Source organism: Camelus dromedarius, chromosome 3, assembly GCF_036321535.1.
Source record: "Camelus dromedarius isolate mCamDro1 chromosome 3, mCamDro1.pat, whole genome shotgun sequence".
In the NCBI taxonomy this organism is placed as follows: Eukaryota; Metazoa; Chordata; class Mammalia; order Artiodactyla; family Camelidae; genus Camelus; species Camelus dromedarius.
In genome coordinates, this window is record NC_087438.1 from 102,332,457 (window position 1) to 102,349,054 (window position 16,598).

General features: G+C 40.6%; 1 protein-coding gene across 2 annotated transcripts in view; it reads right to left on the reverse strand.

Moving 5' to 3' along the window:
* The window catches only part of PRELID2 (PRELI domain containing 2), a 63,182-nt gene that overhangs the window by 7,900 nt on the left and 38,684 nt on the right, over positions 1 to 16,598 (reverse strand). For both annotated transcript variants that reach the window (XM_010990361.3, XM_031449271.2), the window contains one exon: positions 15,933 to 16,038. In XM_010990361.3, coding sequence (XP_010988663.1) covers positions 15,933 to 16,038 — 106 coding nt within the window. The remainder of the gene's footprint in view (positions 1 to 15,932; positions 16,039 to 16,598) is intronic.

Consider the following 16,598-nt stretch of genomic DNA (forward strand, 5'->3'; position numbering starts at 1 on the left):
CAAACGCATCCCCACAGGAGTCCCAGAGTAGAGACTTTCAGATTCAAAATACTTCACAAATTCCCCACTCTCAGAGTGTCTGAGAAATAGCTGATTGGTACAGAAAACAAAAAGGCTGCCTAAAGAGGAGGCCGAATAAGCCGGAACTTAAGGGGGCTAGACCCAGAGAGTATATTTATTTTATTAAACTGATGCTTCCTTAAGAAGCTCTGACTCACCTAGGGGGCTCTGAAGAGAGTAATAGCAGACCTTATAAAAATTACAGAGTTTGAAAGCAGTTTTCAAAAGGACACCTCTATGGGGCTCTCTTAACAAAAGAGAACTGCTCACTTAATTATCACAGTGATAAAGATCAGCCGTAATTAGATGAAGAACAACCATTCATGTGCTGAGTGTTTACCACAAGCTAGGTACTGTAATAACCAGATTAAGCATTGAAAGACACCCTCCCCTACGCCGGAAATAAAGCTTCTAGCGGATCATGACTTTGGAGTAAGTACCTTTAACAGGAGCAGCGCCCATTGTGTGTAAGGGACTGCACTGATGCAATGAGGAATTAGATGCATAGAAAACATGATATCTCTACTCTAGGGATCACTGGTCTCTTGGAAGGAATTAGAGGAATGCAAAATAAATGAAATGCAAGACAGCCTTTGAGAAACATTACCATGTTTAAAAAAAAATTCAATGGAACAAAGTAGAAACTGATCGTGCATGAAGGCAGGACTTGCAGAAGCCGCTAGAAGATGAACGATTTGAGTAAGACCCAAGTCTGGTTATGAGTGTGATGCACAGAGTGAAGGGAAGTCCAAGCAGAGGGCAGATGAAGAAAGGGGATGGGGGCGGGAACAGCAACGCACGTGCAGTTAAGCATTTGCCTTCTTGAAGGGGGAGATGAGGCTGTTACAAGTCCAGTGTTTCCACCCTCCCCATTCCCCACCTGCTCACACACACTCTTCCTCCCACCTTAGCTCTGCTTTTTCCTGGGGGAGACAACAGCACACAAAACACCCCTGTGTGGCCACAAATAGCACCGTAATTATGCAATGACACTGTTAGATTTAGGGTTGAGACCAAGCTAGCTGAGAAACCTTGGGCATTTTCCTTAAGCTGTGCCTCATCGTGGAACGGAGATGAAACAGTAATACGGGTTGTCCTAAGAATTAGTTAAAATCATGTCTAATATGGTGCTCAAAGTACCTAGCTTCTGGTGAACACTCAGTAAATAAATACTTGTTCATCTAAATCTCTTTCATGACTATCTATTCCCACAGGAATGAAAGTCCCAAAAGGCTAGGGGCCTTGTCTGTCTTGTTCAAGATATAACCCCCAGTACACAGAAGGCATTCAGTAAGTATCCACTGAATGAATGAATGAATGAATCTATCAATCTACCAACCAGTTATCAGCTTACAAATCTACCACATTTGATGGTCAGGTACTCAGAGACTGGGAACAACAGTCACTTACATTTGAATCCTTATTGTCTAGTGAAGAATTTGGCACAAAGTACATGCTCACTGTTGATGAATTACAAGACTGATCAACTGACTGGTTTTGAATGATGAGTTTGAATTTTGGAATTACAGTGCACTCTGCCCAGTAGTTAGCATCCTGGAAAGTGTGGTGAAAGGTCAGGATAACAATGGCTGCCATAGGAAATGGTGGGGGGGGGGGGACAAGCAAAAAATAAAGAAGTAAAGTATGAAAGACAAAAGGGAGGGAATGCTGTGGAAAGAATGACAGCAGAGGTGGGACTTAAAATGGGTCCTGAAGAATGCGGATTAGCCAAGAGGAGTTATCAAGATCATTTCAGATGCTGAAGTGTGTTCATTGTCAAACCATTCATCTCTTGATGAAATGGTATGCATCAAGTTTACTTTAAAAACCTCACTTTCCTTTGGATTCTAAACTTTTGTTACTAAGCTGGCTTACATAAAACTTTCCCAGATTCTTTTCATGTGCTTTATGTAGAATCATAGCAGTATGAATACAAGGTATTCAACCCTTCAATAGCATTCCACTGCTCTTATAATAAAATTCACCTTCTTTATCGTGGCTATGAGGCCCTGTATGATCTGCTTCTAGCCATGTCAGCCACAGGAAGGAAGGAAAGGAGACAGGGAGGGAGGGAGGGAGGAATCCACATCCAGTTTTCTCATCAAAAGGTAAGAGAAACATTGCTCAGTGCTTCTCCAGGAAAAGACTTTTGGCCACAATAAAGTACCTTTTACCTGATGCTGTCCAATTCTTCTATAGTTAGGGTTTCTCATCTATAAAACTGTAAAACACCGAACAATGATAATTGTTAAAAGGTGCTGGCACGCGCTGTGTGCCAGGCACTGTGCTGAGTGCTTTACCTGCATTGGCTAATTTTACCCTCTTATCTGTCTTATCTTCTTTTTTTGGATGTGACCCAAGGCTCAGAGAAATGAAGCATCTGGACCAAAATCACATGACAGCTAAGAAGCAGAGCCTTGATTTGACCCACGGCAATCAGGGCTGAGAGAGCAGGATCCAGGACCTGACAACACTGGGGGGCTGTGGGGTTTTAATGAGACTGCACGTGTGGACACCTGTTATGGCACTGGGTACACAGTGACAGCGTTCCTTCCCTTCCCTATTGATTACGTGCAAAAGGCCTGATAAGTAAGTCGGCTATTTCAGCCCTGCTCCCAGACTAAACCGTATGATTCTTAATATACAAATCAATATTTAATCACATCTACAAACTACCTTAAATACAATGTTTTTCGAGTAGGAATATCCTAACAGACTCTATGACTTCAATATAATTTTCCCATAGTGGCTAATAAACTCTTTAGTAAGAGTCATTTTTATCTTGTTGAGTAACACAAAATCTCCAGGTGTAAGCTGCAGAACATTAAATTGATACACTAATTCAGATGTCCTTGCTTTACGTTATAAAGCTTCCTCTTTCCTTAAGGAGAATATTTACTCTCACAATTTGTAAAGGAGAAGAATATATCCCAAAATAATAAAATCTAAAAATTGGAAAAGACATTATATCATCTAGTCCGAACAGAAAACTCTCAGCAAAGAAATGAAAATGGCCCACCCCAGTTTAGGGAGTTGTCCTGGGGTCAAATATCAGAATGAAAGACGACAAAGCCATTTCCATATTGTCAACTTGCAAAGAAACCCTGACCTGATATGAACACTTCAGTGGCTAAAAGACATTGGTCCCCTACCCTCTAATGTGACTCAATCAGTCTATTTTCATTTTTAATTTTTTTAAATGTGACTCGCATATAATTTTAGCTTTCCTGACTTAGACTTCATGCAAAATATGGTTTGTTCATGTGTATCTGTTGGATATAATTAATTTATCAGTAATCAAAAAAAATCACGGCTAGCCTCCCACCCAGGGCTACAACCCACTCACGGCATTTCTGACAACTGATCATCTTGCTTAGAAACCTCCGCTGATGGGACACTGTCCACGCCTTAGTCCATCTGTCTCTGTCTTAATTATATGACAATCTTCTTTACATTGAAACAGCACGGCCTCGGTGCCTGGCACCAAAGGGCCCTAGTACCAATGCTCACACCGATTCTTAAACTAACAAACTGAAAAACAAGACTCCTATCAATTCCCTTCATTAGCCATTTTTTCACTATTCATCAGATTTAAGCTCAGCCATAATTTCCCTTTGTTTCTTCCCTATTCTGAGAGAGAAACCAGTTAGCAGCATACTTGGACTTTTTATCAACAAACTGTCTCTAACAGAATAGGATTCTCCATCAGAATCCAGCTGATGCCTAGATATTAAATAAGTCCAATGGCTGCCCAGATAATTCTTCTTCTTTTATCTCTACCCTTCTCCTGCCCTCAAATTCTGGAATTTCTCTAAGTCAATGATCTTTTTTACAGGCAGTGCCAGTCTACTTTGTCTTCCTATCACACATTCTCCTTCAACAAAATATAACTTTCCAAAACCATATTTTGGTCAAAAACGGATCCCACCAAATCTCAACAATACTGAGGTTAATGATGGGTCACGGACTTAATAGAGGCCAAGGGTTTTGCCTACATAATTGCTTTTAACCCTCTAAACAGCCCCAGGAGGTAAGATACTTTCACTCTCGCCATATCCGGGTAAGGAGACCGGCCTCAAAGAGGTGAGTAACTTGCTCACCGTCACACAGCTAGGAAGTAGCCAACCTGGAATTTAAACCTGGGTTTCTCCCACTCTTTCCACAATGAGTGGCTGCCTCCCTGAATCTGTCTCTGTGCCTGTAAAGCAGGTGGAGGGAGGAGAATACACATACTTCCTCGCAGGACTGCTCTGAGGATTCAAAGAGGTAACAGATAAAGCTACTGACACATGACAGACTATCGTTAACCATGACGTCCTGTCCCCCCTGTCGCCTGGCAATAGACCCCTGATTTCTTTATGGACCTTGATCTGACTCCAGGCCGTCACAGTGGGACTCTCACAAGTAGGGACCCCCTCTCAGCGGGTGGTCAGTGACCTGGAGGAAATGTCAGCAGGGGCTCACCTTGTGCCTGCTCATATCTCACAGAGCATACTGTCCCTGTTCTTCACATCACCTCTAAGAGTCACTAATCCTTCCATCTGACAACACAGACCCCAGCAGGGTGCACTGGCTTTCCCTAGGTCCCAGGGGTTGTGTGCAACAGAGGCAGCACAAGACAGAACCAAAGCCTTGGGGAAGAACCGATTGTTGAGAGGCTGAGGCCACTACTGGGCTGTGCTGTGCACATTATATGCCCTGTCTCATTTAATCCTCACACCCAGCCCATGAGAGACATGAGGAAAACAAAACTCAGACTGGTTAAGAAAACTTGATCAAAAGCACCCAGCTAGTAAGTGCAGAATCTAGATTGACACCCAGGTTTCCATGACTCTAAGCCCTCAGCATATCACCTCCTTAAAAAGGTATGTTCATAGGGTCCTTGTCTGTCACTTTTTCACCTTTGGCATAATCCTTCCAGTCATCACAAAGTTATTTCCATCTACATCTGAGTGCTTTTAATTTTATAAATTTAGGGGAGATAAGTGAGACTGAACCATGTGGAGTTCTTAGAACTGTCCTAAGACTTAAAGCATCTCACTATATCTCCAAATCCATTTTGTTTCCTGCTGATACCAAGTGAAGCTCCCTCATGCTCCCTGGAGAAGCTGGAGGACAAACGTGCACAATGGAAGCACTTCTGCTTCAGCACAGTATGTGCCCATAAGAATTCCTTGGTTGACTGTCAAATGCCAGCCTGGAGAGCCCTTGACTTCCCATGAAGAACCTTTCAGTGCTAAACACAATCATCATTTCTTGGGGACAAAACCGGGGGAGGGTGAACGAGGTATCAGGTTACAACTCAGAGACCATGTCCCCTTGGACATGAGCACCGTATATATGACCTTCACCCCTTATTCTTTGTATCACCTGTGGAAGGGCAAAGCCATAAGCCCATGGCAAGTTTAAGAACTGATGCTTTTTAAAAAAACTCTAAGCATTTAATGTCACAAAACGAGAGCAACCAGAACAAAAGCTACATATGAATGACTAAAAAATAAAATCTCTATAGGTAAATAACAGTCTGAAGATAAACCGCCTGCTGTTTTTAAAAGCCAATCATTTGCAAAGAGAAAGGGGAAAAAAAAAAAGGCAGTGCTTATAGATGCAAATGTTCTTTAAAATTCCCAGCCCCCATAAGAAACTGGTGAGGGAAAAGGAGGGGTTAAATGGACTTTTAAAAAGTTGCCCTAGTATTTCAATTGCTGGCTAACTGGGACGTTACTGGTTAATCCCTAGGGTCACACACTTTGAATTGTTCGGCCCCAGATATTCCCATGTGGATTAGTAACTCCCAGGTGGACAATGTTCTAAATCTACCAGCTGTCTTGAATGTTAATCAACCTAATAAAATCCTTCCCTTCAATAAAAAATCTAAGGCTTATAAAACATATACTCACACGTCCTTCATTTGGTGAGCTGCAAGGGTGGACTTCCCTTTAAATAACCAGCGTGGTAAGAGCTCTGGCTGTTCTGAGACTGATGCAAAATCCTCAAGGCTGAGGGACAACTCTGAGTCACACCTTGTTTGGAATTTGGCCAACAAAGTCAGGCTCCCTGGGAAATAATTTATTAGACTGGCTGAAGTGTAAAGGGGTGGGCGGCTGGCAAAGTAAGTAAGGTCTGGGGGGTATGCAGCCTCGTCATCGAGCGTTCAGACTAAGGGCCCGATGGCCTGGTTTGAATGAAGGTTCTATCACTCAGTACCTGTGTGAGCTTGGGCAAGCCAACCCACCTCTCCGAGCCTCCGCAGCCATAAAATGATGAAAATGGGACTGATCACAAAGAGTCACTGAGCAAACGGAAGGAGGTAACGCATTTAACGTGCTAAGTACGAGGACAGGGGAATGGAGTTCTCGACAAGTATTACCCATTATTGTTACCTGCCCTATTAGCCTAACGGGTAAAAAGTTTCTCTGCTTTTAAGACTTTCTAAAAGATAATAGGATGGAAACATAAAGAAGTCTTACTACTTTTGGAAAATAATACAATAGTATGTGCACTTGTTCACTATTCCCATAAATACTCACTGAGCACAAACTGCGTGCCAGGTGCTAAGGACAGAGTTGGGAGCCCCACTCAGAAGCCTGTCGTTCAGTGAGAGAAATAAACAGTACATTCAAAGGACCATGAAAACGCCAATGCCTGTGAGAGAACTTCAGGGGATCATTCCTAAGGTAATGATACAAAACATGAAAGACTCTGTATAAAAGATGTTTCACATGGTCTCCTTTATAATGGTAGAACTTGGAAATAGCCCCAATGCTCAGTTCTAAAGAAATGGTGAAAGCAATTCTTACATAACCACTTAATGAAATATTATGTACTCATTAAAATGACGGCTCCGTGGTTTATGGAGTTCCTGGGAAACGCATGTACGATAAAACAGTACTTGAAAAAAATGAGACATGAATTGTACTTATAATGCCATTACTCAAGCTTAAAATCTGCATATGAAAGACTAGAAGGAAATAGGCCAATCTGGGTTAAATGGAAAGATAAAAATTATTTATGGAGTATTTATTGTGTGACAAGGTATTTTAAGCACTTATTTATGTTATTTCCTTTAATTCTCATCTCAAAGGTAGGTTCTATATTCACATTTCACCCAGAGAGAGGTTAAGTTCGTATACCCCCTGTGAGAGAGGGCAGAGAGATTTAAACTCAGGTTGAGCTGACTCCAAGACAGCCTCATCATAACCACTAAATATTCGTCTATAATATCATAATGAAAAAATTAAGTTTAAAATTATAGTTTGCCTGTAACTGCCTTGCATTTTTCTTTTTAAATAATAGTAACAGCCGATCACTAACTGTGTGCCAAGTCCTGTCCTAAACATTTTACGTATGTAATTCACTCACTCCTCACAAATACTCTGTGAAGTAGGTTCCAGTATTATCTTCATTTTACATGTGGGCAAAGTGAGACTCAGAAAATGGAACGGCCCGCCCGAGGTCACACAGCTCGGCAGTGCAGGGGATGCTGCTGCCTCCACAGAGAGCTAGGGCAAAAGCACACAAATGCTTCTGCCGGAAAAACAATTTAAAATATGTACATGCAGGTAATACCTACACAAAAGCATTTTATACAAAATGTTTAGAATTTATTTAAAAACCGAAAGAGCCTTGTTGGGAGAGCAGCAATTTTTTTAATTGTGAAATATTTCACACATATCAGGAAGTGCAGAGAGTACAAAGAACTGGTGGGCTTTAGCAAACGTTAATGTCTTTAGAAGTAACAAAAGCTTCATCCCCTCCAAAGGCTGCTGATCAAGAAAATTTTTAATTATAGCCTTTAAGTTCTTCTTAAATGGGGTGTCAACGTGAAAGGAGTTAATTAACTCTCCAAAGCCCACCACTTTCCTTTACCAAGGAAATTCAGAGAAAAATAGAAAAATGGTTTAGCTAGACTCTACGGAAGAAAGCTAAACAAGGAATAAAAGGGTCAAATCCCAGGCAGCAAATGGAATTCCAAGGAAACTGAAAGTGACAAAGAGGTATCAGTCCAGCAAACCCAGGTTCATGAGACACACAAGCCGCCTTCTCTCCCTAACAGCAAACACCCAGCCTCCTCTCCATCATCTGCTTGGAGTTCTGGCCGGTGCCCCTCATCCACAAAGGGTCCGCTCACCAAAGGGGTCCTTCAGCAAGAGATGAAACTATCGTAGAATGGGGAGAAATCAGCACTGGCAGAGAGGGGCAGGACGACCAAGAGGACAGCTGGACACCTTGGAGAGCTCACAGGGCATGTAATTAGTGTGCTCCAGGACTTCAGCACACAACTCAAGTTTAACTGTTAGATGTACCTTCAAGAAATTAAATCACCTTTGCAATTCAACTTGCTCTACCCAGAATCTGTATTAACCCCTAATCGGAGATGCCTGAGTCTGACCTTTTCCTGGCCTTGTCAGTCAAACTGAAAGCCTTACTTAGCACCAAGAGCGTAGCTGGATCTAAGCCCAGTCCTACAATAGATCTGACCCACACACGACGTGCACCCAAAATGCACTTAGTCCACACAAGCTGCGGACACAGCCCCTATTTTTCTGATATTTCAAAGCAGCCTGGCCAGAGCTGTTTCAGTTTTCAATTTTGCGCCCACCTTCAGTGCACAGGAGGTACGTGAAGATTTATGGTGCCACAAATTCCTATTTTCTCAGTGTCTTTGAATTTAGCACAACAGAGTATGAGAACAGGCTCAGAAAAGTAATAGATGAGTTGGAAATCCCATCCAGGACAGTGGGGAGACACGGATCCCAAATCTCCCACGATTTCGGCTGGGCGTGAGCATAAAAGAGCACTAGGAAAGCAAGTAGCATAGTGCACGCTTCAAGCACAAGTGTCTACTTCTAGGTCATGCATGTACCAAGCTCTGCCACTCAGCAGCAGCAGGTGATGACACTGGGCCAGTGATTCAACCTCCGTGTGCCTCTGTTTCCTCATCTGTAAAATGGAAGACTGACAACAGCATCTCTCTTTCAGAGGGTTATTGGGAGAACTCAATATTCATAAAACTGAGCTGAGCTTGGCTCCTGGTAAACACTCAAGAAATTATAGCTACTGCTATTTTTTTTTAATTTTTTGTTTCTTTTTTTAATGTGTTTTTTTCTCCCCCAGGGGGAAGGTAATTAGGCTTATGTATTTTTTAGAAGAGGTGCTGGGGACAGAACCCAGGACCTCATGCATGCTAAGCATGCGCTTTACCATTTGAGCTATCTCCTCCCCCTAGCTACTGCTATTAGTGTTGTATCTGGTTTTCTCCAAATGGTCCAGAACAGTCTGTGTTTACAGAAGGCATTGGCTGAAAATAAGCCAACATATCTATTACTGGCACCAAAGCTCAAAGACACCTACAAGACTTACAAATCTTTGTAATATGCAGTATACTTAGCTCATGTGAATACGATTATAAAATGAAACTGTACCATCCCTACCACATGCTTACCACCCCTTCTTGCCAATTAGTACCTTTTTAAGTATATGTCTTATTTTAAAATATTTTATTGCCACCACCTCAACTCGACCATCTACTTGTTACATGAATTATCTCTTACGCTCTTGGATCCCCACTTAGCTTCAACTTCTGAATTTTTATGCAGGCTTAAAGACTATCTGCCAGACAAATTTTAAAATCTTGAAAAAAAAAAATCCTGGTATTTACACATTGGGGAAAAGGAAGGAGAGCTAAAAAAAAAAAAAAAAATCACACAACTTCAGAACTGAAAATGACCTCCTAGCCCAATGTCTGATTTTACAAAAATGATAGTGAAGTTCCAGGGAACTAGTCCAAGCAATATGGCCAGGAGGATGGCAGGGCCAGAGCCCAGATTGCCTGATTCCTGGCCCTTGCACTCCACACCGCACTATGCAGAGACATGATTTCTCATCACTACGCAAATAATGACACCCACACCTTCCGAGCTCAGGAAAGCACCTTCTGCCGTTTCAGGAAAGAGCTTTACTTCCCAGGTGTCATCTAGCTTCATAGAAAGTAATACCCCAGAACTTCAGCTGGCTGGTTTAAGGGATTCCCAGAAGCTTTACCAATGAGTCATCTGTTGCAACCCTGATGAATTCAAATGAGCCACCGAGGTATTTTTGGATCCCCAAGTCTCACAGTCAAGGTAAAGGCATCGATTTAAACTCAATGGTAGGAACAAAAACCGTATCACTTGTAGAACACTCATCTTCACTAAGATGTAACTGCAAAGGTTACATTTTTCAGGACTAAAACTCTAAGAGGTAAGAGCAGCTGAGATGAGCTGATGGGGAGAGAGACCCGAAAAAAGAGGGCAGCTACTATTATTTAACTGGTCTAGAAATAAGTAGTTAAAAACCAGAATCCTAGTAATATTCTCACAGCATCTAATGAATAAATATCAAGTAAATCAATCTATTTGAGCACTCAAGGGTGGGATTAAAAAGTATTACCAACAGATTTAAATTGAAAGCTGGGAAATAAAACCCTGTGGAACCGGAGGGACAGAACATATTTCATCAGTGCTTCAAGAGATGCAAGTAATGCAAAGAAGTCACATACCAAGCAGGAAATATGTCTCCAACATATAGTCAGCAGAATATTCCACTGGTCTTCTTATGTTGTATTTTTGCGACTTTATTATTTTAAATGACAGTTTTATTTGCTATTTTTCTCTATCTTGGAATTATTGTTGGGTTTTGAAACATCCACTCTTTTCTAGGGTTGTGACTACCATGCGTGTGTGTACACAAGACACTGAAGTCACAGATAAGGAAGTGAGCAGCTAGGCCAAAGTAACACAAGTAAGCTTGGAGGAGGCCTGAGGTCACACAAACTAGTTAACGACAGAAGTATTAACTTTCACCGTCTTTGGAGTACAAATCAGAAGACTGGAGCTAACAACTTCATTTCTTCACAACAATCCCACAAAAGTAGAATAATCAGCTGTGCTTTCCCAATGACAAGTGGAAGTTCTAAGAGGTTAAAAGTCATTCATTCAAGTAATAGAGCAAGAAAACTGAGAATATGCAGAACCAAGTCTTGGGGCCAGCTACAAATGGGTAGAATTCTTTTGGGAGGAAATTTGATGATGTGCAAAGATCTTTAAAAATATGCATACTCTTTAGCCTAGGAAGTGACCAGAAATATACACAAGTATTTATATACTCATGGATTCACCAGTTATTATTTATAGCAGTGAAAAAAACAAAAACCAACAAGAGAGCGCTATCATGCCATTGGAATATTATGAAAGCATCAAAAATCATGTTTTCAAGAATATATAAATGACACAGAAAAATGTTCCGTAAGTGTGTCCATAAGTGACAAAGTTAAACTAAATAAACAGAATAATCCTAATTTTGTTTTTTAAAAAACATACATATACATACACAGGTAAATATACACAAAGACATGTGGAAGGATTAAATGTGGATACAGTGAGTATTAAATTTATGGATTTAAAAAATGATAAAATAATTTTTAAAGAAACAACAAAACCTTACCTACAGTGTGGCTACCTAAATTTTTGCTTGGATAAGTATTTAAAAGGCTATTTACTTATAAAAGTATACTTTGTATAGAGAATTTCTCTTCATGCTTGTAATTATTTAAGTTTCTCTATGTGCCAGGCATGTTTCATATGTATGCCCTCCCTTAATCCTTAAAATAATCCTGTGAAGTAGGACTATCATCACTCCATTTTAGAGATGAGAAAATTGAGGGTCTAAGATGTGAAATGTGACATCTGGGAAGTGAGAAAACCAGATCATGCACCAAAGGGTGCTTCTCTAAAACTTCACATTCAATAAACACACAGCCAAGTCCTTGTCTCACACTGAATCATCTTTCTAAAGGCAGAACGTACTAGGCTTTTAGTTCAGGAGTTGGTATTTGGTATACGGTTATTAGGATGTCTACAGTTTGCTTCAAAATATTTCACTGCGTGCAGCACCACAGTATGGTGCCTGTGTTAATTATGCACCTGGTAGTCAGCTGCCCCAATACAGGCTTCACACCCCAGGGGCTGGCTATGAGCGTTCTAATCAGCAATCTCACTCTCCAGAACGTCGGCTATCTTCATCCTTGAAACCACCAGAGGCTTTGGTAATTAGCAAAAGGAATGTTAAAACTGTGCATTTTCACTGCACAGACTTGAGAAAAATCCACAGTAATGGTACAATCCACTGCTGTCATGGACAAAGATAGACAGCTATCTCAAAAGCAAACTTTCAAGCAGTTTCTCAAAAAATTAAACATATAATTACCAAATAATCCACCTAAAGAATTGAAAGCTGAGATATGAACAGATATTCAAACACCCGTGTTCATGGCGGCATTATCCACAAGAGCCAAAAGGCAGAAGCAACCCAAGTATCCACTGATGGGTGAAGAGATAAACAAAACATGGTACGTATATACAATAGAATATTACTCACCTTAAAAAGAAAGGAAATTCTGACATATGCTACCACATGGGTGAACCTTAAAAACATTTTGCTAACTGAAATAGGCCAGACACAAAAGCACAAATATTGTATAATTCCACTTACATGAAGTTTCTAAAGTAGTGAAATTCATAGAGACAAAAAAATGGAGTGGTGGTTCCCAGCAGCTGGGATGAGACAGGAATGGGGAGTGATTATTTGATGGCTACAGAATTTGTTAAGATTCTGGAGACAAATGGCGATGATGGTTGCAATGAGCTGCACACTCAGAAATGGTTAAAATGGTATGTCTTATATAATGTACTGTAGTTTTACTTCTGCTTCTTGACTAACGATTTTGGCAAGTCAAATAACATCATGGGAACTCATGCTTCCTCTTGTCTAAGTCTCTGCTCCCCAAAACTGCAGATCATCACGTGTGTGGGAGCTTGTCCTGTCTTGTGCCCCCAAGACTATGAGTCAGAAAGTCCTGTGGGCAACGCTTGAATCTGGATGTGATCAGCAGCCCAGGAAGGGAAGGTCAGTTCCACTCTGAGACTCCATGACTCCCTGAACTTTCCAACTAATGAGTGACATTTTCTGTTTAATCCTTTGTTATGTCACCAACCACACCAGTCCCAACATCATCTCCACATGGATGTGTTTTTCCCGAGGTACAACAGACACAGAACATTCTATCAGTTTCAGGTATGCAACATAATGATTCCATATTTGTATATATTGTGAAATGATCATCAGAGTAAGTCTAGTTTATGTCCTCAAATTGCAAGGCCCCCAAAGAGAAGAGAGAAAAGCAACTGAACAAGCCCCCAGAGGCACAAAAACCCAAGCAACCTCGCTAGATATGGATGTGGGGGTCCATATCTAGGGCACAGTTTTAATTTATACACACAGAGATATAAACTTTGTGAGCACCTAGTTTTTCTTCTTCTGGAAGAAAAAGAGATATCAGATCCCACCTTTACCACTGTTACCATGGCTATTAGCCTCTATCTCCAACCCTCCCTCTTCCTTGAAGGAACTTAAACTGCTGGAAAGTTTTATCTTTGTCTTATAGGAAACCACCAGAAGCGAAAAACAAGAGGCCACCAGAATTGGTTAGAAATAGCCAAGTCCAAGATGGTGGAAGACCTGCCATCCAGTAGACCCTGAACTTCATTATACGCCCACTGTAACACACTGGCATGCTAAATGCCACACCCACCCATGCCATGAGAGGAAGTATCAACCATAAAAGGAAGAAAAAAGGGTAGCACCCTAGTTCCAGGAAGAATCCTGCCTTTTCCCAGAAAACCAATGCACATCCTCCCTACCTCACTAACCTTGACCTTAAAAACCTTGCCTTCATCATTCCTTACCCCTAGAAGTTGATGCACGAACTAAGTTCCCACTTCTCCATTCTCTGGCCACTGAATAAAGCTTCTGCTGTTTCAGTCCCAGCATTGGTTTCATTACTGGCCATGGGAATTCGAAAGGAAAAAGAACATTCCCTGCCAAGGGAGGGGGCTTCAGCCTGGCTAGCGTCTAAGTGAGGGGTCCATATGACCAATTCAATAACACCACCACTAAAGAGCCTCGGGGGTAAGTTTCTAAAGTGAAAAGGGCCACCTACAGCATGCTAATGATGACTTCCACAGAAGCCATTTATGCAGGCTCAGTTGTGAAGGTTTATCAGAAGTCAGGCCGATACTGGGAAACACCACTTGGATAAAAGGTAAAAAGACACTTAAATATGAGTGGTTTCTAAAATTGAAAAGCTAATTAAACTAAGCCTTTTTTTTTTTTTAAGTCAGGAAAGACAAACGCTAGCAGGAAAAATATATTCTTACTTCTCAGCATAATAGGTGGGAATTCCGAGGAATCATTTGGGTTCCTCATTTCAAAAATTTAAAGTCACTCGATGATTTCCAGATAACAGCCATCAGAAACCAACTGTGGATCTCGCTGTGCATTCTAACTCCTTTTCACTCATTTCCTCGTAAAAGTACTGAGCGCTGCCCAAGGTACGACAGCCAGGGAGAACTGGGACATGGCAGCAAAGTTATTTTTCTCATCAGCCCTATTGTTTTTAGAGTGCAACTTGCAGAACATGAGGTTTTTTCACAAATGCATATTTTGCAAGATAGCAGAAAATCCTGAATAACGTCTGAGTAAGTAACAGTCGCATCAGACCTTCCAGAAGCTCAACGACCCTCTTCAAGCCCAGGTGTAAACAGGCTAGGCCAGCCTGGCTACACGCTCACCAGGGTCAGGAACATATCACTGACCTTGACAGTCAGTCTCTGTAGCACAGTACAGTACCAAATACTCATTCATCACCCTCAGCTTCCCAGACTAACACGCGGTGGTCCAGGTTCATTCCTGAACCTAGATCTGCCAAACGAGAACAAAGGTCCATTACTCGTAACATCTCTGGGTCATAATGGTAGTTCTTTAGCCCAGCCGTTCAGCCTGTCCCACAGAACAAAACCAGGTAGCATATGCATCAGTCCTGAGTAAACCCTGGAAATGACTGCTTATGCTCCTCATCACAATTAATAACAAAAATAATGACAATTACATAATTTTTACATACGTCAAAAAAAACAAACAAATAATTTAAAAACATTTTGGTGAATATATGTATGTATATGCAAGACTGGGACATTGGGCTGAACACCAGAAATTGATATACTGTAACTGACTGTACTTCGATAAAATTAATTAATCAATTAATTAATTAAAAACATTTTGGTACACCTGCAAAAGGCATCTAAAGGTGCATAAGGAATGGACTTTCCTAGGCAAGAAAATAGGATATATCAACCTCATATGCAATGCTATGTAAGACAGATGAAAAACAGAACGGTTCTACTTAAAACAGGGTAATACAGGAGCTCTGAACGCCAAGGTGTCCTGTGAATAGCATTCATGGAAGCCTAGGCTCCCACAAGTATAGAGTCTGAAAGCCCCGATGAAGGACAACTAGGAGCTCCAGATCTCCTCCGTGTGTTCCCCATCCATATCAGGACAGCAATAACAGCTATTTACAGGGCTTGTGAGGATTAAACGAGTTAATGATTAAAAATTCTTTTTAGTGAGTAGCACATAGTAAGCAGTCAATAAACATTAGCTACTATTATCTTTTTTTATTAAGTAGCTGTCATCATATTGCATATACTGTAAATATAATTATTCATTCAGATTATTTCTTTTCATTAGACAATAAATCTTCTCCATATTATCACATATTCTTCACTGGCACATTTTTAACTTACATGGGCCACAAATGGCACTTTAGCTTTACTTTGATTTGGATTTATATAATAATTAGTGAAGCTAATTATCTTTGTACATATTTGTTTACTAACATTGTTATGTCTATTCATGAGCCTTGTTCAAGAATCCAATGGGAATCTCCATGGCTTCTTAAAATTAATGTTGGTTCAAAGTGAAAACAATCTTACCTTCTGGGCGCCCTGTCTTAAGAATGTGCTGGCAAAAGTTTCCAAAACGTAGTTGAGAAAGCCAACCCCTGTGATTGAAATTCTGCCTTTCTGAATGAACTCTGTCCTACGAAAAACAAAAATATACATCTTTGATGTCATTCTACATTTGAATACTTAAATTACAGGGATTTCCAGCAGCGTAATTTCCACTTAGAATCAACACACACAAAAAAACCCACAGTAACTCAGTAATTGCCTGTTACAACAAAAGGTTTTGTTAAAAGAAGACTTACAGTTTATACAAGTAACAGCCTTATTCAAATTAAAGAATGTTCACTTCAAGTTGCTAAGAAAGTACATTTTAGGGGGGAGGGTATAGCTCAGTGGAAGAGTACATGGTTAGCATGCATGAGGTCATGGGTTCCATCCTCAGTATCTCCATTAAATAAATAATAATAATAATAAAAACCTAACTACCTCCCTTTATAAAACAAAAAAAGAAAGTAGATTTTAAAAGTTCTCACCACACACAAAATAACCATAACTATGTGAGGTAATGGATGTGTTAACTAACCTTATGGTGGTAATTATTTTGCAATATGTACATATATCAAATCATTACATTGTACATCTTGAACTTACACAATATCACATGCCAATTACATTTCTATAAAGCTGGAAAGA